At 46.1% G+C, this 27,371-nt stretch overlaps 1 protein-coding gene across 4 annotated transcripts in view; it reads right to left on the reverse strand.

Annotated features, from left to right (window-relative positions):
- The window catches only part of SPATA18 (spermatogenesis associated 18), a 274,302-nt gene that overhangs the window by 153,823 nt on the left and 93,108 nt on the right, over positions 1 to 27,371 (reverse strand). For all 4 annotated transcript variants that reach the window (XM_029587820.1, XM_029587806.1, XM_029587829.1 and 1 more), the window contains one exon: positions 19,022 to 19,156. In XM_029587820.1, the coding sequence (XP_029443680.1) occupies positions 19,022 to 19,156 (135 nt within the window). The remainder of the gene's footprint in view (positions 1 to 19,021; positions 19,157 to 27,371) is intronic.

Consider the following 27,371-nt stretch of genomic DNA (forward strand, 5'->3'; position numbering starts at 1 on the left):
AAGGCTTTCGTGAAACTACAAGCACTTGAGCGACATTAGTTGAAAGATTGAGTGGTTGCAGGATCAAGCTTTCAACATCCAGGCTGTGAAGGATAGGGATTGAAGGTTGTGATGGCGCAACCTGCCCTGATCCTGAGTTATGAGAGTGGGTGCTGAACCCAGGCGAATTGGTTCTCTGATCGAGAGGTAGAGAAGTATGGGAAACCATACTTGCTGAGGCCATTGACCCTTTGTCCTGTTGTAGCTTCACTAGTGTTTTGGTTTTTAGCAGTATCAGGGGATACGCGTATAGAAGGCCTGAGTTCCAGGGGCGAGCAAAGGCATCTTTGGCTAACTGGTTTCTCTGATTGTGCAGGGAGCAGAATTTGTCCACTTTGTGATTCAGCTTGGATGCAAAGAGGTCCATTGTTGGTTGACCCCAACGTTGGAATATCTTGGTTGCTACGAAAGGATCCAGGGACCACTCGTGGGATTGGAACTGATGACTGAGGCAATCTGCAACTATGTTGTGTATGCCTGCTAGATAAGTGGCTGGGAGAAACATGGAATGTGTGAGGGCCCAATCCCAAATCTGCGCGGCTTCTTGGAAGAGGAGATAAGAGCCCATGCCTCCTGTTCAGATACTACATGGCAATTGTGTTGTCTTTTGTATCGAGAACAGTCTTGTTGGAAAGGCAGTCCTTGAACGCATAGAGGGGCGGATTTTAAATGCCCTGCGCGCATAAATCCGGCTGGATTTATGCGCGCAAGGCCCTCGCAAGCTGGCGTGCCTATTTTGCATAGGCCGCCGGCACGCGCAGAGCCCCGGGATGCGCGTAAGTCCCGGGGCTTTCTAAAAGGGGCGTGTCGGGGGCGTGTCTAAAATGATGTGGCGTTGCGGGGGCGGGCCCAGGGGCGTGGCACCGGCCCGGGGGCATAGTCGAGGCCTCCGGACCAGCCCTCGGGTCGGGTGATGGCGCGCCAGCAGCCTGCTGGCGCGCGCAGATTTACGTCTGCTTTTAGCCTGCTTTTAGCAGGCGTAAATCATGCAACAACGGTAAGGGGGGGGGTTTAGATAGGGCCGGGGGGGTGGGTTAGGTAGGGGAAGGGAGGGGAAAGTGGGGGGAGGGCGAAGGAAAGCTCCCTCCGAGGCCGCTCTGAAATCGGAGCGGCTTCGGAGGGAACAGGCAGCGCGCGCTCGGCGCACGCAGGTTGCACAAATGTGCACCCCCTTGCGCGCGCCGACCCCGGATTTTATAAGATACGCGCGGCTACGCGCGTATCTTATAAAACCCAGTGTACTTTTGTTCGCGCCTGGTGCGCAAACAAAAGTACGCGATCGTGCAAATTTTTTAAATCTACCCCAGAGAGCATAACATATAGCTCGAAGCTCTTGGAAGTTTATTTGAAATGTTGCTTCGAGTTTTGTCCAAGTACCTTGAGTTTGAAGATTGTCTACATGAGCTCCCCAACCTAAGGTGGATGCATCTGTAGTTAAGGTCACTTGTGGAACTGGTTGCTGAAACGGTAGGCTTGTTAGCAAGTTGTTTGTGTTCGTCCACCAAAGGAGAGAGGAATGTCACTGGTGAGTTATTTGAATTGGAGACGATAGTGGTTGAATGATTTGGAGCCACTGTGATCTCAAAGTCCATTGTGTTACTCTCATGGCTAATCTGGCCATAGGGGTCACAGGAACCGTAGAAGCCATGTGACCTAGCAGAATGAGGAACTGATGGGCAGTTGCTGTTCGGCTTGTGTGCAGAGAGCTTGCTAAAGTGGACAGAATCTTTGCACGGTCTATTGGGAGGAAGGCCATGGATACAGTTGTGTTCAATTCTGCTCCGATGAATTGTAGTGTGCAAGATGGTAGAAGATGGAATTTTTTGTAATTGATTAGAAATCCCAATGAGTGAAGCAGATTGATTGTGCATTTGAGGGAGTCGAGAGCTCCTTGCCTTGATTGACTCTTGATGAGCCAGTCGTCGAGATACAGGAATACATGTATGCTTTCCTTGCGTAGATGGGCCGCTGCCACATCTAGGTATTTTGTGAACACTCTTGGTGCTGAGGCAAGTCCGAATGGCAGCACCCGGTACTGAAAATGTTTGTGACCCACTAGGAAACTCAGGAACTTGTGATGAGGGGGAAATATTGGAATGTGAGTGTAAGCATCTTGAAGATCCAGAGAACAGAGCCAATCTCCTTTTTGAAGTAGGGGAAGCATGGGGCCTAAGGATACCATCCTGAACTTTTCTTTCCGTAGAAATTTGTTGAGTTTTCAAAGGTCTAAGATGGGTCATAAACCTCCTGTTTTCTTTGAATGAGGAAATAGCGGGAGAGGAATCCTCTGCCCTGCTGAGTCGGGGAACTGGTTCCACGGCCCTGGTGCTCAGGAGGGTGGATAATTCTGTTTGCAGAAGTGAGGAATGATTTTGTGGTACCCAAAACGAGCTTCTTGGGGTGTCGTTTGGTACTTTGAGAAAGTCCAGATGGTAACCTTGAGATATGGAGAGTACTCATTGATTGGAGGTGATGTGCGACCAATTGGGGCAAAAATATGAGATCCGACCTCCTACAGGAAGGTTTGGGGTTGGGTTGGTAAAGAGGCTGCTGTCCTCTGCAGGATTTAAAAATCCTGATATAGGGCCTATCTGTGGAGGAGGTTGGATCCTAGGTGCTCTTGTTGTCTAGCTTGGCCTCTCTGGGCTGGTCTGGACAGCCTGCCATGGGTTGCTGGGGGATAGTATCTCCTTGGTCTATAATAGGGCTTTCTAGAGTCTTTCCTGGTTGGACGACGTCCAGAAGACTGTGACTCTGGTGGAACAGAAGAGAGTTGACGTAGAGTCTCCGATTGTTCTTTCAGCTGTGTTACAGCATCCCGTACTTTCTCTCCAAAAAGATTGTCTCCTGCACAAGGAAGGTCTGCCAATTTTTCCTGAATTTCTGACCTAAAGTCCGAAGCTTTCAGCCAGGCCCATCTACAAGCACTGATTCCTGTTGCAGCCATTCTGGACGAGGTTTCGAAACTGTCATAGGCTGCACGGACCTCATGTTTCCCAGCTTCTAGGCCTTTATAAATGATATTCTTGAAGGAATCTTGGAACTGTTGAGGAAGTGAATCGGTCAGCTCTTTATCTGCTTCCACAAATTGTGCTGATACTGAGTTATATTAACTGATATGACGCAATTCTGCAAACCAGCATGAACTCCTGAAACATTTTTCTACCAAGGGTGTCCAGAAACGTTTGATCCTTCCCAGGAGGTGTAGATTAGTGTGGTTGGATTCTCTTCGATTCCTTTTGGGCCGACTCCACCTCCACAGACTGGTGTGGAAGCTGGGTTTTCTGAAAACCTGGAATATGTTGCACCAGGTAAGTAGCGTCAGTCCGCTTGTTTACTGGTGGTATGGTACAAGGGTGTTCCCATAGTCTGTGCTGTAGATCCACGAGTACTTCATGTACAGGGATTGCCAGAACTTCTTTAGGAGGATCCACAAATTGTAAAACCTCTAGGGTGTTTTGTCTGGTGTCCTCTTCTGTCGCTAATTGAAAAGGCATGGTATCAGCCACCTCTCTTACAAAGTTGGAAAAAGAGAGGTCCTCTGGAGGGGATTTTCTCCTCTCTTCCGGAAGGGAAGGATCCGATAAAATATCCTCCGATGAAGTATCGGTGTCTCCCTCATCCCAGATGTCCGAAGAAGGTCGTCGAGGAGGAGTGGAGTGAGGGTGGGATGGTGGCATCGAAGGCATCGACGGTTTCATTGGTGGCATTGGTGGAAGCAATGGAGAAAAGGAAGGTCTCGGATGTGATATGCCCGATTGTCCTGGTATTTGTTCAGGCATCGGTAAACTCTTCGGGACATCATCATCACTAGGACTGGGAAGCGGAGTCTTTGATCCTAGTGGTACAGGTTGAACCAGAATGGCACCAAGAAGAGCATCTAGCTTGGTGAGTATCAGTGCCAATAGTGTCAAATAAGGCATCGGTGCTGGTGATGGTATCACCACCAGTGATGGAATCAGTTCCGGGGCTGGTAATGGCATCGATGGAATCTCCCATAAAGCTTCTTTAACCGCCTGGCAGATGAAACCGTCCAGTTCCTCCCTTATAGCTGGTGAGGTCAGAGCAGCTAAAGGGGGTGGCAGTGACGACGCTGAGTCTTAAATACTAACTTTTTTGCCGCTCCAGCCGGAGACGAGTGTGTTGAGGTCGATGTCAATGGCAGCAATTGAAGATGGAAAAAAATGCTCCAGCTTCTCCAGTCAAGCTCGTCTGCCTTTTGCTGTCATCTCAGCACCCTGCGGGCATGTCAAGACATTGTGTTTCTCGCCCAAACACAACACACATTTGACATGTGGGGCCGTAATGGACATGGTGTGAGGACAATTCGGGCATTTCTTAAACCCGTTAGCCATTTTGAAGGCCGGACAGCTGTCAACAGCCTTCTGACTAAAATATTTGAAATAACGGTATCGACCGTAAAAATGTACTCATCAGACGGTGGAAAAAGGGAGAGCCCTATGGAGGGGATAACTTTGAAAAATTTGTAACTTTTTCCGTTAGGAAAAATAGTGTGTGGAAAACTACCACAAAGGGCTCCTTCACCGCGAGGCTAATAGCAGCGTGGAAAAAAGAAGACTGAAGGGAGACCCCTGTGGCCCAAGGGATCATGGCATGCTGGGTATGCTCAGTTGGCTCAGTGTGCCAGTCAAAAGTTTCTAGAAACTTTGACAGAAAGTTTTCCGTGATAGGTCTCCGTCCAGTGACTTCACCCATATGTGAGGACTATATTCTGCTTGTCCTGGTATAAATAGTAGTAACCAACCAATAACACTCCTTACTCACTAAGGATGTGAATCGTGTGCCCGATCATCTTAACGATCGGGTTCGGCTGGAGGGAGAAAAAAATCTGATCAGTGGAGATGTGAATCGGAATCGGTTCAGATTCACATCGTTAATTTTTTTTTTAGTGAGGCCCGACCCTTTAAAATTGACCCCTTACTTTCCCCCACCCTCCCGAACCCCCCAAAACTTTTTATGAGTACCTTTAAAGATGGCGCCAGCCAGCCAGTGCTCCTACCATGTGACAGGGGCTGGCCAATGGCACGGATACCCTGTCACATGGTAAGGGCAAAGGGCCATCGGCGCCATCTTCATGAGTGGCAGCCGACGGCCCGAGAATGGGAGATCGCTCCCGGGACCACCACTGGACCACCAGATAATTTTAAAATGTTTTGGGGGGATCGGGAGGGTGGGGGAAGCTAAGGGGTCATTTTTAAAGGGTCGGGTGGTTTGTTTTTTTTAATTGGGCCATCGGCGCCATTTTTGAGTGGCAGCCAAAATGGTGCCGATGGCCCGAGAGCAGGAGATCGGTCCCCGTGCCCCCACTGGACCACCAGGTACTCGTAAAATGTTTTGGGGGGGGGGGGTTCGGGAGGGTGGGGGAAGGTAAGAGATTAGTTTTCTAGGGTCAGGGTGGATTTAGGGGTTGTTTTGGTGTGCCGGTTTTCCCGCCCTCCCCCCAAATAACTCCCGTTAGTGAACACTAACGGGAGTAACGATTTTTCACGATAAATCGGGAAAATTTATATTGTATCGCGCACTGTAACGATTTTTGACGATTTAAAAAATATCAGACGATTTTTTAAATCGTCAAAAAACAATTCACATCCCTATTACTCACTACTACATCCAAAAGAGGGATAAAATCTTGCTGATCTTGAAATTCAAATTTCAAGTTTACATCCTGTCTATTCTTTCATCCCATAAATTCCAACAATAACTGTCTAGACCAAATAAAAAATGTAATCTATGAATTGCTTCCATGTAACCACATATTTTAAATATCTCGATTCATAAATAAATCTGGTTTCATAATCATCCATATACAAACAGGTTGTTGATGGGGCCATCAGTGACCCCATCGGTATAGTTTTGATTTATTGAAACAGCATGCTTTCGAATTGAAAAAAACTCATTAATATAACAGGGGGCTTACAATCCAAGTGAGTACCTGAGGCAATAGAAGGTTGACTCACCCAAGGTGCATCAGTGGGAGAAGCAAGATTTGAACTCTGGCTTCCTTCATTCTTAGCCCATTGTTCTAAGATTAAGGCTATAGCCTTACATATGAAAATGTATTTTGTCCAAAATATTAACTCAGTGGTTGATATTCAAAGGGCTTGTCCATCTAAATTTTGGAATCAGTCAGGCAAAACCTGAGATTTGAATATTTCCCCCGTTCTCCGGTTACATTTTATCCAGGTAACTCATTACCATACACAATTGAGCCGCACTGGGATGCGATTTTACTTTATCCAGTTAGCACTGTTATTTATCACTAACCAGATAAGATCAGCCAGGTAATTCTGGACAGAAAAATAGCTGTGCTAAACGTATTTGGATAACACTATCCAGGTATATTCAGTGGAACCCTTATCCACAGTATGTTGTAAATAAGGATAGGTGAAACATTAATTGTTGCGTGTTGCATATATTTTCAGAAAATAAGGGAGAGGAAGATCTCAGTTGGTATATATGCCTCAAGGATTAGGCCATCCTTAAATTCATGATGAATTATATAAGCATTACAGGATTTATGCATAATATAATAATGCATTCATCCCACAATACTTAGAGGGTTCTCATTAATTACACATTAAAAAGCAGAGATCCAATACCTCTTTTGGTTCTAGAGAAAATTAGGTCCTTTGCACTTTGAGATGTTCTTAATCTGTGTTGTCTGAATTGAAAAGGGGATTGTGTTGCGCGCCCTGGCCACTTGGGTGCCGTGACTGGGCCTGATCACCTCGCACTCCCTTCCACCAGCTCCAGCTCCTCGTCTCTGGCTGCCGCGGCTAGCTCCCGCCATCCACAGCGCTCCCAGGCATCCCCAGGCCCATCGGAGCCTTCCGATTCTCAGCGCTCCTCATGCAGGGTTCGGCGTCCTCCTCAGTGTCAGCCCTGCCCCTAGGCATGTGTGCGTGGACCGCGCTCCCTTTTAAAGGGCCCGGCGCGGGAACCTGGTCTGCGGCGCCTGGTGATGACATCATGTAGTTCCTGTATAAAAGGTGAGGCCCTGTCCCCAGAACATCACCTTGGCAATCGGGTCGAACTTCGGTGTAGCTAGTTTGCTGTTCTTTGTTCCTCTGCCTGATCCAGTCTTGTTCCTGCGTTCCTGTGTTCCTGTTCATTCAAGTGCTCCTGCATTCCTGTGTTCCCGTGGTCCTCCTCGTGTTCCAGTGTCTCTCCTGATTCCTGCCTTCGTTCCTCCTCTTGTCGTACCTCCTCGGACTGATTCACAATACTGACCTCTGCCTGCCTGACTACGTTGACCGCTGCCTGGAACCGACCACTGCCTGCCTACGGACCACGTACAGATCTCGGAACTGACCCTTGCTTTGGCTGACCATTCTCGGACTGATACCCTGGCTTTGACCCTTGCGCTACACTCGGATACTCTATTCACTACTGTGACAACCAGACCAGCCTGCTCGGATGCTACCAGTGGCCTACCTCCAACTAGACCCATAGGCACTGATTATCTCGCCTGGAAGACCTTCATCTCCCGTCTCCTTCTGGAGGTCTCCAGTGATCCAGATCTAGTGCGTCCATTCCTCATCAGCCGCGCACCTTTGCTAGTGGTGGGCACACCTCTCCGCTACCTCTCCAGGAGACCCTCTGAGGCCCACCTAAGTCCAGGGGGTCCGGTTACCCAAGGGCTCAACCCGCGGAAACCCCGGTTTGCTATTGACTATTCAGTCTGCCAGCAAGTGTATTTTTTTAAGAATAGCAACTGCTACTCCATGCAGGTTATTCATGTGCCTTCTATTTACAGATAGTAACTGCCGCTCTGTGCACATTATCCCAGTTAACAAATGTTACCACTTTACTTCATTTCCATCCTTTAACCACAAGGAATCCTCTGTGTTTTTCCTATGCCCTTTTGAATCCCATTACTGTTCTCGTCCTCATTACCTCTTCTAGTCGGCATTCTATGCATCCACTATTCTTTCTGTGAAAAATGATTCCTTATGTTGTGCCTGAGTCTACTTCCTTTGAGCTTCCTATTAAGTTCCCTAGTTCTACAGCTTTCTTTCCATCGAAAAATATTTGATTCCTGTGCATCACTAATTCCTTTCAGGTATTTAAAAGTTTGAATCATATCTCCTGCAGGGTATACATAGTCAGGCCCTTCAGTCTCATCTTATATGGCTTTCAATGCAGACCCCATACCATTTTGGTCACCTATCGCTAGACTGTTACCATCCTGTCTCTATCCTTTTTGAGCTATGATCTCCAGAACCGAACACAGTACTCCAGGTGAGGCCTCACCAAGGACCTGTACAAGGGCATGATCACCTTCTTTTTCCTACTGGTTATGCCTCTCTCTCTACAGCCCAGAACAGAGATGACTCAATAGCGTATACGTAATGGCTTGTCCTGGAGGGTCTATTTGGTATCTCCTACATACTGCTTCTTTGAGGCATGTTACACTGGATAAGTCTTAATTTAAAAAAAAAAAAGATCTTTAATTGAATATTTTCCACAGCATTGGTGGGTTTTCTGGTGAGAAGTTCCAATTGTTGTTACACGATAATGGGGATAATGTCTCTAATGTCTGCATAGGTGCCCACCCAAGCACCAGTTATCATCAGAAGGTATGGTTTGTTATCGCAAATAAGATACAGAGAAATCACACAAAGACCCAAATTTGAATTTGAAAAATACGGACTTTGTCAAAATTGGGATATTCTTGGAGGAAGAACTAAAATACTGGAATAAAATGAGTGAGGTAGAACAACAGTGGGCCAAATTAAAAGGAGCTATTACAAAGACAACAAATATATATGTTAGAAAATTAAACAAAAGTAAGAGGAAAAAGAAACCGATCTGGTTCTCAAGGGAAATGGCTGAAATAATAAAGACAAAACGAACAGTTTTCAAGAAGCATAAAGGATCCCAAAAAGAGGAACACAGGGAGGAATACCTGATTAAACTGAGGGAGATGAAGAAAGAAATCAGGAAAGTAAATCTTAAAGCGGAGGAAAGGACTGCCAAAGAGGTAAAGCGAGGTGACAAAACATTTTTCAGATATATCAGAGAAAGAAAGGAGGTCCAAAGTGGAATAGTGAAAATGAAAGGTAACAAGGAGCAATGTGTGGAGAGAGAAGAAGAAATAGCGGAAATATTAAAGAAATACTTCAGTTCGGTATTCACAAGAGAAAACAATGGAGCAGTACTGTTGCCGATTGAGAAAACCAAAGATGAGGGTGGGGTAAACGAAACTCCATTTACAGAAGAGAATGTATGGGAAGAGCTAGGAAAATGGACAAGGCCATGGGGTCGGATGAGATACATCCCAGGATACTGAAAGAGCTCAGAGATGTTCTGACCGTCCTCTGAAAGACCTGTTGAATAGATCCCTGGAAACAGGAATGGTGCCAAGTGACTGAAGAAGAGCTGTGATGGTCCCACTTCACAAGAGTGGTAGCAAGAGGAGGCTAGAAACTACAGGCTGGTTAGCCTCATCTTGGTGGTGGGAAAATTAATGGAGATGCTGCTGAAGGAAAGGATTGTGAACTATCTACAATCCAGTGGGGTGCTAGATCTGAGGCAGCATGGATTCACTAGGGGAAGGTCCTATCAGACAAATCTGAGTGATATTTTGATTAGGTGACTAAAGAACTGGATCAAGGAAGATTGCTAGATATGATTTACTTGGATTTCAATCAAACCTTTGATACAGTCTCGCATAGAAGGCTCATGAATTAAATGAGAAGCTTGGGACTCGGTGTCAAGTTGGTGGAGTGGACTGTGGACTACAAACTGGTTGACTGACAGGAGACAGCATGTATTGGTAAATGGAATATACTCTGAAGAGAGAACTGTTTTAAGTCGAGTGCCGCAGGGATTGGTTTTGGGACCGTTTCTGTTCAATATCTTTGTGAATGACATTGCGGAAAGAATAAAAGGTAAAGTTTGTCTATTTTTTTATTTTTTATTTCGGCGTTTTATATATTGTCGTTCCAAAATAAGATCACAATGTTTTACAAAATCAGCATTCAGATACTGGGTCAACATTCCCATTCTGTGTCAGTATTCATATTCTAGGTCAATACAGCAGCAAATATATATTCTAGGTCATATTTATACATAATCTAGTTCATCTGCAAATACATATTCTTGGTCGACAAATCAACATCATGTACAAGGTAACTAGGGTGCTTTGATGTAGGATTGAAACTTATGAATTCCATTTCATTATCCTTCGGTATACACTTAACATCGCTCAATACTTATTACTCAATCTGTTAGCACAATCTAAGGGTCTGACAGTGATGTTATTGGCATAATGGAATTTTAAATTAGTTCATATGTATTTCTAAAGAGCCATGTTTTCAGGTCCCATTTGAAACTATTTCTTTCTGTTATCTGGCATAGAGACATTGGAAGAGAGTTCCACAGCTTAGGGCCAGCTATGGAAAACATTTGGTCTCTTATTTGTGTTAGGTGTGTGTTCCATGTTGTAGGCACCTTTAGAAGTCCTTTGTTTTGCAATGTTAGGGCTCCCTGCGGGGTGTATGGTTGAAGTGTCACTCCTATTAATCATGGGTTAATGTTTTTGATGATATTTGTTGTGCTTGGAGGTGGACCCTTGTCCTGGAGCAGTGGAGAACAGCTCCCTGGTAGGGACCAGGAAGCACCTGCCCCCAGGGGGCAGAACACCGGAGGAGACAGAGACTAGGATGAACATCACCACGGGAAGCCCATAGTCCTCCCGGGTGGAGCCCATAGGGACCCGGGCTGAATGGACTTAGGTGGGCCTCGCAGGTAGAGATAGTAGAGAGGTAGTAGAGAGGCGTGCCCATGAACAGCAAGGGAGCGCAGTCGGACACTAGGCTGTAGGTCTGGAGGAGCAAGGAAGCCCAGAACAGCGTAGGCAATGACAAGGCAAGGGACAGAGCCAGAATCAGGAGACATGGTCAATGGCAACCGGTGTCAGAATCCGAGGATCAGTCCGAGGAGTAGTCAACGAAGCAGGGGTCAAGTTCCAGAGATCAGACGAGGTCACAAGGCAGGCAGAGGTCAGGATCCAGGCAGCGAACAGAATGGTCAAGAGCAGGCCGAGGTCAGTACCAGAGAGACAGTCCAAGGTACTACCTGGGGAGACAGGACAGACAGACGCTGGAACAGAAGGACGCTGGACAAGGCTGGAACAATAGGACGCTGGAACAAAACTGGAACAAGACTGTGAACGCGGAGGCAAACTAGTGATCCAGATCCAAGTCTAGTGCGTCCATTCCTCATCAGCCGCGCACCTTTGCTAGTGGTGAGCACACCTCTCCGCTACCTCTCCAGGAGACCCTCTTGAGGCCCACCTAAGTCTAAGCGGTCCGGTTACCCAAGGGCTCAACCCGCGGAAACCCTGGATTGCTATTGGCTATTCAGTCTGCCAGCAAGTGTGTTTTAAGAATAGCAACTGCTACTCCATGCAGGTTATTCCTGTGCCTTCTATTTATGAATAGAAGGGCGCGCCGTGGAGCTAGGACCTGCCCCTGGCTCTACGCATGCGTAGGGGGGTGGCCAACGCCACTGGGGAAGACAAACTCTGGCGTGAGGCCTGGTGCGCAGTGGAAGGCCCAGCAACCGCTGCCGCGGGTCGCCGAGGCCTGGAGGAGCTCGCGGCTGCCACTGGGGAGGCCAACCCGTGACTTGCAGAGGAGATAGTGAGGTAAGCAGGCCCGTGTGCGGGCCAGGTGCGGACGGAGCGCGCAACAGTATTAAAAATTAAAGTAAATACTTTATAATGAATTCTGGATTGTACAGGGAGCCAGTGAGTGCTATTAGCGAGTGGATGATGAGGTCAAATTTCCTTGTTACTAGTAAGAGTCTAGCTGAGGAATTTTGTAGTGACTGTAGTGGTTTTAATAGTCCTGTAGGTAGTCCTAGTAATAGGGAGTTGCAGTAATCTATGTTTGAGAATATTAATATTTGTAAAACAGTGCGGAAGTCTTGTATCATTAGCAATGGTTTCAGCTGATATAGTATTCTCAGCTTGGTGCATCCTGTTTTAATTAATTTGCTTATATGCATTTTCATTGAAAAGTTCTCATCGATCTGTATTCCTAGGTCTCATACTTGATCTGAGGGTGTAATGTTAAAATTTCCTAGGTCTATGGTTGGCAGTTTGATTATCGTTGAATTTCTCCTTAACCACATAATTTCAGGTTTTTGTGTGTTTAGCATTAGTTTCAGCTGAGATAGTTTTTATTGTATTGCCTTCATGTAAGTGAACAGTCGAGGCAGTTATTTCAAATGATTTATCTAATGGGATGTAGAATTGTATGTTGTCTGCATATAGGAAGAAGTTGATTCCTAGATCCGCTAGTAATGTACATAGAGGTAGCATTTAATGTTGAATAGTGTAGTCGAGACTGCTGACCCTTGGAGGACACCTTTTTAGATTGGGAAGGTGTCAGATAAGTGATTGTCCAATTTGACTTGGAATGATCTATCTATTAGGAAGGAAGAGAACCATTTGATAACATTTCAGACTATTCCAATTTTTCTCAACTGATGGCACAGCAGGGTGTGGGTCTACGGTGTCGAAGGTTACGTAAGATCAATTAGTACTAGGATATAGGATTCATCATTGTTACACCCCTGTAGTACAGGGTCAGTTAAGAAAATGAATAGGGTTTTTGTTGAGCGGTCTTTTCTGAATCTAAATTGGTTTGGGTATAGAATATTGTTGTCTTCTAGGTAGCTTTCTAATTGTGATAATCCTGCTTTTTCTAGGACTTTAGTGATGAAAGGCAGGTTGGATATTGGTCGATAATTGTCCCAATCATCAATTCTGCCAGTTTTATTTTTTAGGATTGGTTTACTCACAGCTTGTTTTGCCCTATCTGGGACTAATCCTTCTGATAGCGAGTAGTTGATCATGGTTGTGATTGTTGAAGTTATTATGCTGTGTACTGTTTTCAGGGAGCTTGCAGGGATTGGGTCCAGTGGGTGGATAGCAGGTTTAATTTTGGTAATGATATGGTTAATTTCAAGTTTTGATACTGTGTCAAATGTGTTCCATTTTGCTTGCCCATGGTTTTCTTCATGTTCTTTTGTTGGTAAGAAGGTGGAGCATTAGGTTTTTAACCTATTGATTTTGTCTAGCAAAGAAGCAGCTTATTCACTGGAGAGTTTTTTGAAAAGTTGTTATTCAACATGGCGGAAGATGGGTCCTTGATTAGGTTATTAACTGTTTCAAAGAGTAATTTGGAATTAAATATTACACCATGACTCTGTTTTGCTTAATAGTCCTTTTTTGCTTTATTGATTTGTTCACAGTATTTTGTTAATAGGAATTTGTATTTTTCTAGGTATTCCATAGACTGGCTTTTCTGCCATTGCATTTTCTCAGGGTTTGTTTAGTATGTCTTAGCTCTTCACTATACCAAGGTTTCTTATGGTTTGCGGTATTGCATTCTTTTTGGAACTTTTTTTTTTTTTGAAATGCCAGCACAACATTGAGGTCCCAGGCCACAACAGGGAGGGCGTAGTGGAGGCTTTAGCTGTAGTAAGCCTCTCAAGAAGCGCCTTACTAGGGGTTGCATCATTACCGGGGCATCCCCTACCCCTCAATGGTAAGCCGCAATGGCACTCAGGTGCACCCGGATGGAGGGTAATTTGCAGACCAGACTCCAAAAGGTGCCAGAGGTAGTCCAAGAGCTTTGGCGTGGGGCAAGAGAAGGGATCAAGACTTTCTTGTGTGCACCACGAGGAGAAGCTCCTCCACTTCGACCGATAAGACTTCCGCATAGAAGGCTTTCGCGAAGCTACTAGGACCTATGAGACATTAGTAGAAAGGTCGAGGGGTTGTAGAACTAGCCTTTCAACTTCCAGGCTGTCAGGGACAGGGACTGGAGGTTCGGATGGTGCAATTTGCCCTAATGCTGTGTGATGAGATTGGGCACTGTGCCCACGCGAATGGGCTCCTGGACAGAGAGGTCGCGGAGTATGGGAAACCAGATTTGATGCAGCCAGTATGGGGCAATGAGGATCATTGCAGCTTCATGAAAGTCTTGCTTATGAGTGGAATCAGAGGGCACGCATATAGTAGGCCCACACTCCAGGAGGGGGCAAAGGCATCCACAGCTGGTATCCTTCGGTTCTTGTGTAGGGAGCAGAATTGGTCTACTTTGCAGTTGTGGTAGGACGCAAAGACATTATTGTCCGGCTGACCCCACCGGTGGAAGATCTTGCTCACTACAGAGGGTTCTAGGGACCACTCGTGGGGCTGGAAAGTCCGGCTGAGGTGGTCCTCCATCACATTCTTTGTGCCCGCCAGGTAGGTGGCTCAGATCTGCCCCGCCCAGATCTGCACCGCCTCTTGGCAGAGCAGGTAAGAGCCCATGCCTCCCTGCTTGTTCAGGTACCACATGGCTACCTGGTTGTCCGTCTGGATTAAAATGACTTTGTTGGACAGGCAGTCCTGGAATGCGTAGAGGGCATACTACACTGTCCGGAGTTCCAGGAAATTGATCTGGCAGGCTGCTTCAGTCCTGGACCACACCCCTTGCATTTGCAGGTTGATGACATGGGCTCCCCAGCCTAGGTTGGAGGAGTCCATAGTCAAGGTCACCTGAGCAGCCGATGGTTGGAAGGGAAGCCCCCTGCGCAAGTTGGACTCGTGCATCCACCAAGTAAGGGATAGTCAAAGCTGGTTGGTTATTTGGACAACCACTGAGAGTTTCTGAGTGGCTTGATTCCACGGGGCCCTCAGGGTCCATTGTGTGACCCTCATGGCTAGGTGGTCCATTGGGGTGACGTGGACTGTTGATGCCATATGACTTAACAACGCGAGGAGCAGGTGAGAGGAGGTTGTCCGCCAGTGGCAGATGGAGCTGGCTAAGTTGGATAGTGTGGTTGTGCGTTCACTGGGGAGGAACGCCTTTGGCCACGGTGGTGTCTAGGTCTGCTCCGATGAAGGAAAGTTGGTGGGACAGAGTCAAGTGGGATTTCAGGTAATTTACCAGAAAACCCAGTGACTGGAGAAGTCGTATGGTCAGATGAAGGGAGTGGAGGGCTCCTTCTCTGGACGGGCTTTTGAAGAGCCAATCATCCAGATATGGGAAGACATGTGGTGCAACTTTGCTTCTACGACTGCCAGGCACTTGGTGAACACTCGGGGCGCCAAGGCAAGGCCGAATGGCAGTACTCTGTACTGGAAGTGTCAGTGCCCCACTAAAAAATCGCAGATATTTGCGAAGGGGAGGAAAGATCGCGATATGGGCGTTAAGTGTCTTGTAGATCCAGAGAGCAGAGCCAATCCTCTTGTTGTAGAAGCAGGAGCACGGTGCCCAAGGACACCATTCTGAACCGCTCCTTGCGGAGGCCGCCGGTCGTTTTTGGGATAAGAAAATAAAGGCAGTAGAACCCACTTCCTCGCTGAGCCTTGGGGACCAGTTCTACGGCTCTGGCTTGCAGTAGGGCTGAGAGTTCTGACTTGAGGAGTGCTGTGTGATCGCTCAGGCTCCACGCCGGACCGGGCAGGAAGTCAGGGGGCACAGTAAGGAAATTTAGGTGGTAACCGTGGGTGATGATGGACAATACCCATTGGTTGGTGGTGATCGGGAGCCAATTGATTGCAAAGTAACACAGGTGGCCTCCTACCGGTGAATTGGGTGGTGTGGTCGGGGGGAGGGAGTGGCTGCTGCCCTCTGGATGTGAGTCAAAAACCCACTGCAGGCCAAGCTTGGGGAGCTGGCTGCACTCTAGGAACCCTCTGCTCACAAGGGTGGGCTCTCTGAGAGGGCCGAACTGTACGAGTATGGGATGCACGAGGGTAATACCTCCGGAGTTGTAAAATTGTTTCCTGGTGTCCCTACATGGGCCCCTAAGGGCTGCAGAAGAGGCATTTGAGGTGGTAGTGGATAGTTGACGCAGGGTTTCGTGATGGTTCCTGAGCTGGGCCATTGCATCATGAATCTTGTCCCCAAACAGGTTTTCTCCTGTACAGGGGAGATCAGCCAATTTGTCCAGCACCTCTGGGCATATGTCCAAGGGCTTGAGCCAATAGCAGCACCTGGCACTAATGCCCACTGCCAAGACTCTGGATGCTGTCTCGAAAGAGTCATGGGCTGCTCTGACCTTGTGTTTTCCAGCTTCTAATCCTTTCTGTAGGATGGTGGCCAAGCCCTCCTGGAACTGCTGTGGCAGGGTCTCAGAGAATTCCTGGACTTGTTTCCAGAGATTCCTATTGTATTGGGTCATGTAAAGTTGGTATGCTGCTATGCGAGCAATTAACATAGACCCTTGGAATACCCTGCGGCCTAAGGCGTCCAACACCTTCTGGTCCTTTCCAGGAGAGGCAGAGGAGTGAGGACGGGTCCTTTTAGCTTTCTTCTGGGCTGTTCCACAACCTCAGATTGGTGGGGTAATTGGCTCTTTTGAAACCATAAGGTTTGCTGTACGAGGTAGGTTGCATCGGTCTTCTTGTTGACCGGAGGCACCATACCTGGGTGTTCCCAGAGGCAGTGCAAGAGGTTGAGGAGAACTTCATGCACTGGGATTGCCATAACTTTATTTTGGGACATCCACAAACTGTAGGACCTCCAACATCTTATGTCTAGCATCCTCCTCCGTTAGAAGTTTGAATGGAATAGTCTCAGACATTTCCCTGACAAAACTGGCAAAGGAGAGGTCCTCCGGAGGGGAGCACCGCCTCTCTTCTAGGGGTGAAGGCTCTGACAGAAGTTCCTTGGAAGCCTGTGAGGAGGCATCGTACCATGGATCATAGGGAGGCTCCCCTTCACCCACCGGACCTCCAGGGAACTGAGTATGAATCAGCAAGGTAGTGCAATTATGTTAAAAAATGTAGCGAAGAAAACCAAGATGGCAGCAAACCATATGTGGCTTAATCATTAAGCTCTGATTTTCTGTTGAGCGCTGTGCTTTCTATTTACACTTATCTTCTTTTCTATCATTGGTAAGCATAACATCCATAGAGAGGTCTGTCCTCTGCGGTCCTTGTGTTTAATTGTTAGGAGGTTCTGGGCTAGGCAATGGAGAAGCCATCTGAAATGAACTTGAGACTACACTAAGCTCCAATGCATGGATGTGATCTGTGGCCTGAGATCCCAGATGCACCAACCACTTCTGATGTTGAACAGGCTGAAGCGCCTATGAGAGTTGGTACCACAGTTGCTTTCACAGACTTTCGCCATGGCAGGAGGAAGAGGCTCCAGTGAGTGTTTTGGTGCTTGATTTGACTGTGGGGGAGACAGTCCCTTGGAGGGTCCCATCACTCCAATCGGTGTGGATATTACTTCTCCCCCAGTACTAATGAAGCAGTGTCAACACAGAGGAGTATTTTATCCATGTCTAATGCTGAAACCTTAGAAGTCAATTTTAAAAGCGTTACTTGCGCAAAAATGCCCACATACACACATAAGGGGGACATGCGCGAGCAACACAAATTTTAAAAAGCCGTGAAGTACGTGCATATATACCCATGCATGCATGAGGAATAAGGGGGCAAAAAAGTGGTGGGGCATGGGAGGGGCGTGGGTGTTCCAGGGCAAAGCTAATACACGCATAACTATGAATTTTAAACCAAAAACTGCAGTCTGCATATGCATAACTTTTCTGCTGCTCCTGATGAGGAACAAGTCTGTAGATCTCGAGTTATACTGTATAGAGGTCAGGGTAAAGGATCTGGGTCAACTGGGCAGCGTACAGGATGAAGAACCAGAGGGGTCTGAAAGACCTCACTATTAATTGGACAAACTGGTTACCTAATTGGAAAACTGGGAATGTGCCTTGCACGAGCATGTTTAAAAATTCGCTGACATATGCATGTAAAAGCAGACAAGATCCTATGGAAGACACATGCACGCTAGCTGTGCTCAAGCAATCTCTTAAAATTAGGAGCATAGTTACATGCGATCGGTGCATTTTAAAAAATATGCGTGCAAGTGTGCATATGATTAAAAATTCCAGCATATCCTCGCAAGTGCACTGATATGTGTGTGTATGGGCGCATACATGCTCATTTTAAAATTACCATGTGATAGTCCATATGGACCACTATAACTGCTCTAGAAATGTCTCTACATGGATTGATAATGTATTAGGTATGGCAACTACAGTCCAAGTCCTCACCCATATGAAAGATCTTGCCTTGGCAAAACACACAGAAAGTTTGGAGTACCCAGAACATCAGGTCACCAGGCTTCAAACTTATAACACTGCTATAACACAAAATAAGGCAGTTGTACATTGCAAACTGGAAATTCTTGAAAATCAACATAGGCATTTAAATCTTCATTTTTAAAATTTCTTCAAATCTTTTTGTGAATCCATCAGAGATGCTTAGGAGGTACTCTGTGGAGGTTATTGAGAGTTCCAGAAGAGACTGTCCCCTCCATTGCCTTTCTGGGAAATGTGTTGTACAACAGGGTGAAGATCCTGGAAAACATCATGTATCCATGGACAACCTTGACCTCATAGGGATTCTGGAATATTTCCTAGAAGTGAGTATACATGTTAGGGAGGCATGCTAGAACCATGGGAAAGGATGGTAGGTGGCACCAAGATGCTGAAGTGAGGTGAGGCAAAGTTGTGGAGAAGTTGTGGAGTGGGGAAGAGGCATCTTGATGATATCTTTGGGGTGGGGGAAGCGGAGGAGTCCAGGTGAGAAGGAAGCCATTTTTGTCCCGGGACGGAGTTGACAACCCTATTCACACACCTTACATAATCATGAATCAATCATATACTGCTGTCATGAAAGAATTTTGTGGTAATATATACTCTTTTACTATATTATGATGATGATGGTGATGATGATGATGATGATGATGATGATGATGCAAAAAGAAAGAGGTTTGAAAAACATATACCGTATATATGTGGGGTAGGACTGAAGGATCAAGGAAGCCTGCACAGTAGAAATTTAAACATATGGCATGAGTTACATTAACATAGATCCAATCATATTTATAAGGCTGCTACTTGGTATTCGGAACCTAAGTGACTCTCATACCTGCTCTGGAGAAGAGACTTTTCAGTAGACAGGAGACAAATCTCATCCTTCAATTGTCGAATCTGTCGCTCATGGTCATTCAAAATTTCCAGCTTTCTTTCATTAATTGCTGCTATTTCTTTGGAAGACATCAAACTGAGCACCAGAGAATAAGATAGGTTAAATGGAGCACATTGGTGAACAAAGAGTATTTATGGCCTATTTTCAAAACAGTTTTGTCATCAATTAGATAATATAAAAACTTTATTTCTTTATTTACTTTATTCTATTGCATATATATCACTACTCTAAAAAAACCTCAAACATCAGGCAAAGATTTAGCCAACTAAAATACAAAAAAAATACTATAAAAGATTAAATTATAAGCATTAAGACTGAATTAGAATAATCACAGCAATACAATCTCTAGGGCTCAGATCTTCAGAGGGATAGCTGTGCTAGTCTGGTGTAGCAAAAATAGCAAGAGGCGGGTGGGCGCTTTCTAGACTAACCAATATACGGGCCGATACAGTAAAGTCAGCGGGAGAGCGGGGAAACGCCCGCTCTCCACAGGCCACTCTCCTGGGCGCGCAATTCAGTATTCAAATTAGGCCCGGCGGTAAAAAGAGGCGCTAGGGACACTAGCATGTCCCTAGCACCTCTTTTTGGACAGGAGCGGCGGCTGTCAGCGGGTTTGACAGCCGACGCTCAATTTTGCCAGCGTCTGTTCTCGAGCCCGCTGACAGCCACAGGTTCGGAAACCGGACGCCGCAGGCAGACTTCACTTTTTTGTTTTGTTTTGTTTTTTTAACTTTTTGTAACTTTCGGGACCTTCGAATTAATATCGCCATGATATTAAGTCAGAGGGTGCACAGAAAAGCAGTTTTTACTGCTTTTCTGTGCACTTTCCCGATGCCCGGAGAAATTAGCGCCTACCTTTGGGTAGGCGCTAATTTCAGAAAGTAAAATGTGCGGCTTGGCTGCATATTTTCCTTTCTGAATCGCGCGGGGAATACCTAATAGGGCCATCAACATGCATTTGCATGTTGCGGGCGCTATTATGTTCGGGGGGGTTGGACGCGCGTTTTTGACCTCTTACTGAATAAGGGGTAACGCTAGCACGTCGAAAACGCGCGTCTAATCGCGGGTTAAGAGTGTGCTCCACCGGAGTGCACTGTACTGTATCGGCCTGATATTGAGTCATAAGATTTCAAGGACAGAATCCACTCCGTCAGATGTATTGGTTAGTCTAGATGGTGTCACCCATCTGCTGTCATTTCAATCTCTAGAGCAATCTCCTATTGAAAAAAAGAGAGTCTTCATTTATGAAAGGGCCAGTAGCAGTTTATTTTAGCTCTTTCTTTGGGAGGCGTTGCTAACAAATACATAAATAAGGTTATTCAGACATGATACTAATAATAACTACTATTGAGGGCCTTAACTTGAGTCCTCGATTCTGCAAAAGCCACAGATCTCCCAGTGATAGATGTCTTTGATATTCATTATTTGTAATAAAAATGGTACATCAGGGCCTGCTGATATCAAGGGGATATAGCTCTGTCCAAACAAACAAGTAATAAGATTGAGTAACAGCTCATAACCAATGGGAAATAGAACTGAACTGAATACATAAAAAGCACTAGTAAAAAGTGATTTTTTAACTCCTCCTAGCCGCAATTATCTCCCTATAGAGACAAGTAAAGGGCTTCCTGTTTAAAGCAGCAGTCCTAGCCAGAAATCTTCCAAGTAAAACAAGCAACAAAACACAAAGAAAAGAAGGAGCGTCCTTCTGATTTTAAATTATATATGGTGTTGAATATACTGTGCATTATTTCTAAAGATCATGTTGATGGGAGAACTGTTGTAAAAATGTGTGAATAGTTTAACATTCCCTGCAGCCTGTCTGTCTGAATAAGAATTCTCATAAGAATATAACAACTGCCATACTAGGTCAGACCAAGAGTCCATAAAGCCCAGTATCCTGTTTCCAAGTGGCCAATCCAGGTTACAAGTACCCGGCAGGATCCCAAACAGTAGATAGATCCCATGCTGCTAACAAGAAGTCTATCTGATTAATAACAGTTTATGAACTTCTCCTCCAGGATCTTGTACAAACCTATTTTAACCCCAGCTTCAATAATTCTTTTACCACATCTTCTGGCAATGAATTCCAGAGTTTAATTGTGCATTGATTGAAAAAAAAAATTCTCTGATTTATTTTAAATGTGCTACTAGTCTCTGTGTAGGTAGTTGCATTACTTCCTATTTGTCTGCTATCTTCCCATCCCTCCTCTACAAGGCTGGTATAGACTAGCTGATTTTGCCAGGTTAAAATAATTCATTTATTTAAAATCTAGTCCTCTATTGCTAGTGTCTGCAGTGTGGTTATTTGTATAAATGTTCAATGTTTGGTTACATGGCTACAAATCATCATCATATAATAATAATGTTGAGGAGACATGGAATGCATCTGTCTGTGGAGGTTCACGCCAACTGTGACCAGAAGGTGGAGACATCCTATTATTATTATAGATAATATTGACACTTTGTGAAACCTCTCCTGTTTTCTGGGCAACACGAGAACATATAGGAAAATGTGAATGTGCATGTGGCATCTGGCTTGGTAAGGTTGCAGTGAATAAATTGCTAGGGTGCCCTTTCAGAGACCTGGTTCTCAAAGTATTGTGCAGGTTGTAAATTTTAGATTTACCTGCAGAGGCAATACAAGATCCTATTGAGATAAGTATGCAATCAGCGTAGGGTTCTAGAGATGCAGAACCACAGTTGTGGCAGGAGTGCCATCACGCCATGTTGTTTGGGCTATCCCAGGCCACACATGATGAAAGAGAATTGGACACAGTAGTGGGAAGATGAAGGAAACATGGATCATACATGTACCAGCAGCAGTCCAGCTACACTGGAGTCAAAGGTAGTGGTTTGGGTGCACACGGATGGTAAAATGCAGCAGTGAACTGAGATATTAGAGACATATACAGGTGTTGCCCACTGGATCACTGGTTCCATCAGCAACATGAGCCATACTCATGGTGAAAATGATAGCACGGCATGGGACCACAAATGCAGCATGGGCAGAAAATCTAAGACAAAGGCAACAGAGAAAATTGGTTGCCCTTATGGTCACAGTGAAGGAGAAAGGGAAGAGGGGCGCAGGGTGAGAGGGGAGATTGGGATAAGGAGAGAGGTTTATGGGGCAAGAGGTGAGGGAGGGGAGGAGGCAAAGCTGAGGGGGAAGAGGGGTGAGGGAAAGAGTGAATGGGGTCAAGGAAAGAAGAGGGAGGGCAGGAAGCAGTTAGATGGGGAAGGGGATGATGGGAGGAAATGTGAAAGGGGAAGTGAGGGTAGCATGTAGCACATTTAAAACAAATTGGAGAAAACTTTTTCACTCAACACACAATTAAGCTCTGACATTTGTTGCCAGAGGATGTGGTTAAGGCATTTAGTGTAGCTGAGTTTAAAAAAGGTGTGGATAAGTTCCTGGAGGAGAAGTCCATAAATTGCTATTAATCAATAGGGAATAGCCACTGCTTGATGCCGGTATTAAGAACATAAGAAATTGCCATGCTGGGTCAGACCAATGATCCATCAAGCCCATCATCCTGTTTCCAACAGAGGCCAAACCAGGACACAATAACCTGGCAAGTACCCAAACACCAAGAAGATCCCATGCTACTGATGCCAGTAATAGCAGCGGCCATTCCCTAAGTCAACTTGATTAATAGCAATTTATGGACCTCTCCGCCAAGAACTTATCCAAACCTTTTTTAAACCCAGCTACACTAACTGCACTAACCACATCCTCTGGCAACAAATTCCAGAGCTTAATTGTGCGTTGAGTGAAAAAGAATTTTCTCTGATTAGTCTTAAATGTGCTACTTGCTAACTTCATGGAGTGCCCCCTAGTCCTTCTATTATCTGAAAGTGTAAATAACCGATTCACATCTACTCGTTCAAGACCTCTCATGAACTTAAAGACCTCTATCATATCCCCCCTCAGCCATCTCTTCTCCAAGCTGAACAGTCCTAACCTCTTCAGCCTTTCCTCATAAGGGAGCTGTCCCATCCCCTTTATCATTTTGGTTGCCCTTCTCTGTGTCTTCTCCATTGCAACTATATCTTTTTTGAGATGTGGCGACCAGAATTGTTTACCCTTTTCCACTGAGAAAATTGACCATTTAATCCTACTCTCTGTTTCCTGTCTTTTAACCAGTTTGTAATCCACGAAAGGACATCACCCCCTATCCCATGTTTTAGCACTTGTTTATGTAAGTGTCTGTTTTTCTTGGAAATCAAGCATAACAAGGAATATATTTGTAAACCTCCTTGATATCCCAATTAATTGGCCCTGGTCTAAGACACAGGATTAGGAGTTAGGAGAGGAACATACCATTTCCTAACAGCATTCCCTGTGAGGCATCTGGAATGATGAACTCCTGTCTACTCAAGAGAGTTCAATGTGGAATATGTGGTTAACAGTTGAAGGAGAAGGTGTTGTTTTTGGTTGGTTCTTCTATTTCTGGTGGGCCAGACATCATAACCTAGTGTTCCCTGATAGGAAGGAGGCAGTATTCCTTCTCAGTCTACAAACTGGCTGAAAAGTTGCCTCATTGTTGGGTTCTTTTTCTGTTTTACTTAAGGAATTTTGGTATTTCTATTTTTTGGAGTTTTTTGGTTCACTTGGTCCTTGCTCGAGGAGAGAAAATCCCCCTGCCTCTGGGAAGGTCTAGGATGAATGAAGATCTGCTGTTCCCTCTTACAGCCATGGATGGACAGTGGTAATTCTGTTCTGCGTACCTGCACCTATCCACAAATTATACCTAATGACACAGCATCCAAAGCAAGAGTCGCCACCAGCACCTTGGATCCTCCCTCCTATCGAAAAATTCATGCTCCAGGGCTGTTTGGACTTTGCAAAGGCTTAACCACGAGACTGAATGTGACCCTTGCCTTCACAAAAAATAGCAGAAGAAGGGCTACATACAGTAAAAGAATATACCAATATAAATTTTATTTTCCTGTACGTACCAGGATCAGTCCATACCGCTGGGTGCCTCCTTTCCAGCAGATGGAGTCAGAGAAAAACTGAAAAGCACCCCCAGGTAACCCGGTGTGCCACCTGCGATCCTTCAGTATTTCTCTGACTCTAGCAGATGAAGTATGGCATAACCTGTGGTACTGATCCTTTGCAAAATTCTTTATTTGATTGATTAATAAGTGAAGGGGGTATCCTAACCTTAGTACCTTTGACTAGATCAACTTGTAGTAAGTAGCCAAAAAAAAAGGGAAGACTGAGATCATTTTGTAATAGCAGGCAAGGCTGGGATCCTGCCCTTGGCTTTAATACCTGGAGAATATTGACACAGCCCGGTAAGTTGGGGGGGGGATTTACCTGTGGGCCGGTCCCTCCCCCCCAAACAGTGCCAGAGACGTCTTAATTCCTCCTGTGGGAGCTACAAATTGTATATTAAGCCTAGGGACGTACATTCCCCTGGTTGAGAAGCTCTGAAATAGAAAAAATAAATACATAAATAAAAGACAAAGGATAAGCCTTTTAAACAGAGCGAGCTTGCTGAAATCTCCAGGGGCTCCGGAAGGGGTGAATTGCTTCACTCAGCTGATTTTCTACTTACGGCTTAGATTGCCATGCTGCGAGGATCGCGATGATCAGCGTGTGGAGAGCCGGCAGCGCGGCTCTCTCGCGAAAGCCTCTGCTCCCGCTGTATCCCCGGGGGCGAGGGCCTTCGCAGGTGCAGATTGCAGGGAAAAGATCAGCATTGCCGCGATTGCGCAGCTTAGGCTGCAGTCAGACAGTTCACAAGGAGAGGCCTGCCCCGTCCCTGACAAGCGCAGGAACAGCGGACATTTTGCCCAATTCGGGCCCCGACGCTGTGCAGGGCTCAGATACACAGGGGAGGGGATTTCCCGACGATTTCTCCACCTACTTTAAGCCCCCAAAGGCCCCGCAATTTGGGACATGATTCTTCTCCTCCTCCTGCTGTGCCTCCGGAGGGGCCCTTAAAGAGACAGCACCCATTTTCTTCTCAGTTTATTTTACTGCTTCACAAAGGTTATATGGAGGCTGAGGCAGACTTGGATGGGCAATATTCTCCTCCTGCTAAGATCCCCAGGCCTGCGGAGGATCAAGGGGCTCCTAGGACCCGGCCTTCCCGTCCCGCTCCTGACGCTGAGCTACCGGCACCTTCCACTCCTCCGGGGTCCGTGCTTCCGGACCCCTCCCCGGTGGATACTGAAAACTTGGTTATTCAAGTTGGCCTATACATAAGTAACGCTCTCACCCCACACTTTCCCAATAGGCCTATTCTCATCCACCACCCCCCCCTGCCAAAGAATCTAGAAACCTAAGCTATTTATATTGGTTATACTCGATTGTACATAGTTTCACTTACTCCAATCTCTTATTTATCTGCATTCCTTAAGACCACTGGACCCTGCTTTTCTCCTCTACTCCGCCCAATTTCTTCCTTAATCTCCCTGTTACATATAACTTTTTATTTTCCCCTTCTAAATATTGTTTTATTTTACCCTGGTAATTGTAAACCGATGTGATATGAAAATGAATGTCAGTATAAAAAATGTTTTAAATAAATAAAAATAAAATAAATATGAGCGATGATGTTGACAATGCCGCTCCGGTGGAGGGGGATGATCCACGGGTGCTCCGGTTATTTCGTAAGGAGGAGCTAGACCCTTTGATTCCTCATGTGCCACAGGAACTAGATATTCAGGCTCCGCAGCCGGTGAAGGATCCTTCTTCAGGGGATCCTGTTTTGTCGGGCCTGCGGGCCCCTCCTAGAACTTTTCCTTTCCACCTGATGCTTTTACAGCTTATGACCTGGGAATGGGATGCGCCTGAAACCATCCTAAGGGTTAGTAGGGCCATGGAAAAATTTTACCCGCTGCCGGATGAGTTCTTGGATCTTCTCAAGATCCCTAAGGTGGACGCGGCCATGTCGGCCATTGCCAAGCGCACCACGGTTCCGGTAACGGGAGGAGCAGCTCTCAAAGACCTCCAGGATAGAAAACTGGAGGTTCTACTCAAGCGGATATTTGAAGTATCGGCCCTCGGAGTTCGGGCAGTCGTCTGTAGTAGTCTCATGCAGAGAGCTACCCTTAGATGGGTTCAGCAATTTCTCACAACTCAAGAGCTCCCTCCAGCGGAGGCAGAACAGGCCGACTGCATGGAAGTGGTGGTTGCTTATACAGCAGACGCTTTGTACGATCTTCTTCGTACTTCTGCGCGCACAATGTCCTCGGCAGTTTCGGCAAGGAGGCTTCTTTGGCTCCATAATTGGTTGGCTGATGTCTCTTTTAAGCCTCAGTTGGGCGCCTTTCCATTTAGAGGAAAGCTATTATTTGGAGATGATCTGGAACAACTGGTTAAGTCCTTAGGGGACAATAAGGTTTACAAGCTCCCGGAGGACAAGCCCAGGCCGTCTCGCCCTTTTGGTGTGACCTGGGGTCGTTTTCGGGGTCAGCACCATTTTTGTACAGGTAGGGGCTCGTCTTTTGCCCCTCGGCAGTCGTCAGCAAGGTCTCAGGCTTGGGCTCATTCCTTTTGTGGTAGACGGCCTCAGCACGACGGATCCTCCCAAGGACTTTCCTCCAACAAGGCTTCCCAATTGAAGGTGTGCCGGCCCATTCCTCCATTCCCAAGATCGGGGGTCGTCTCTCCCTGTTTCGCGAGGAATGGGTCAAGATTACTTTGGACCAGTAGGTTCTAGATATCATAGAACACGGTTACGCTTTGGATTTTGCTCACCCACTTCAGGATCTGTTCCTGGTGTCTCCTTGCGGGTCTCAGGCAAAGCAACAGGTCATATTCCAAACCCTGTCTTGGCTCAAGGCTCTGGGAGCAGTTGTCCCGGTACCACCGAATGAATGTCGGACCGGCAGGTACTCCATTTATTTCGTAGTGCCCAAGAAGGAGGGCTCCTTCCGGCCGATATTGGACTTAAAAAAGGTCAATAGAGCACTACGGTCCCTAGTTTTCGAATGCAGATGTTGAGGTCCGTCATTGTGGCCATCCACAAAGGCATATTTTTGGCTTCTTTGGATCTGACAGAGGCTTACCTTCATATAGGAATCCGAGAGCATCATCGAAGGTTTCTGCAATTCATGGTCTTGGGCAAGCATTACAAGTTTTGTGTGCTGCCGTTCGGTTTAGCGACAGCTCCCTGCATCTTCACCAAGGTGATGGTGGTAGTGGCAGCATGTTGCGGCGGGAGGGGATCTTAGTTCATCCCTATCTGGACGACTGGCTCATTCAGGCAAAATCAGAAGAGCTCTGCAAGGTGGCGGTGCAGTCTGTTTTGCATCGCCTCCATTCGCTCGG

Source organism: Rhinatrema bivittatum, chromosome 1, assembly GCF_901001135.1.
Source record: "Rhinatrema bivittatum chromosome 1, aRhiBiv1.1, whole genome shotgun sequence".
NCBI classification, from domain to species: Eukaryota; Metazoa; Chordata; class Amphibia; order Gymnophiona; family Rhinatrematidae; genus Rhinatrema; species Rhinatrema bivittatum.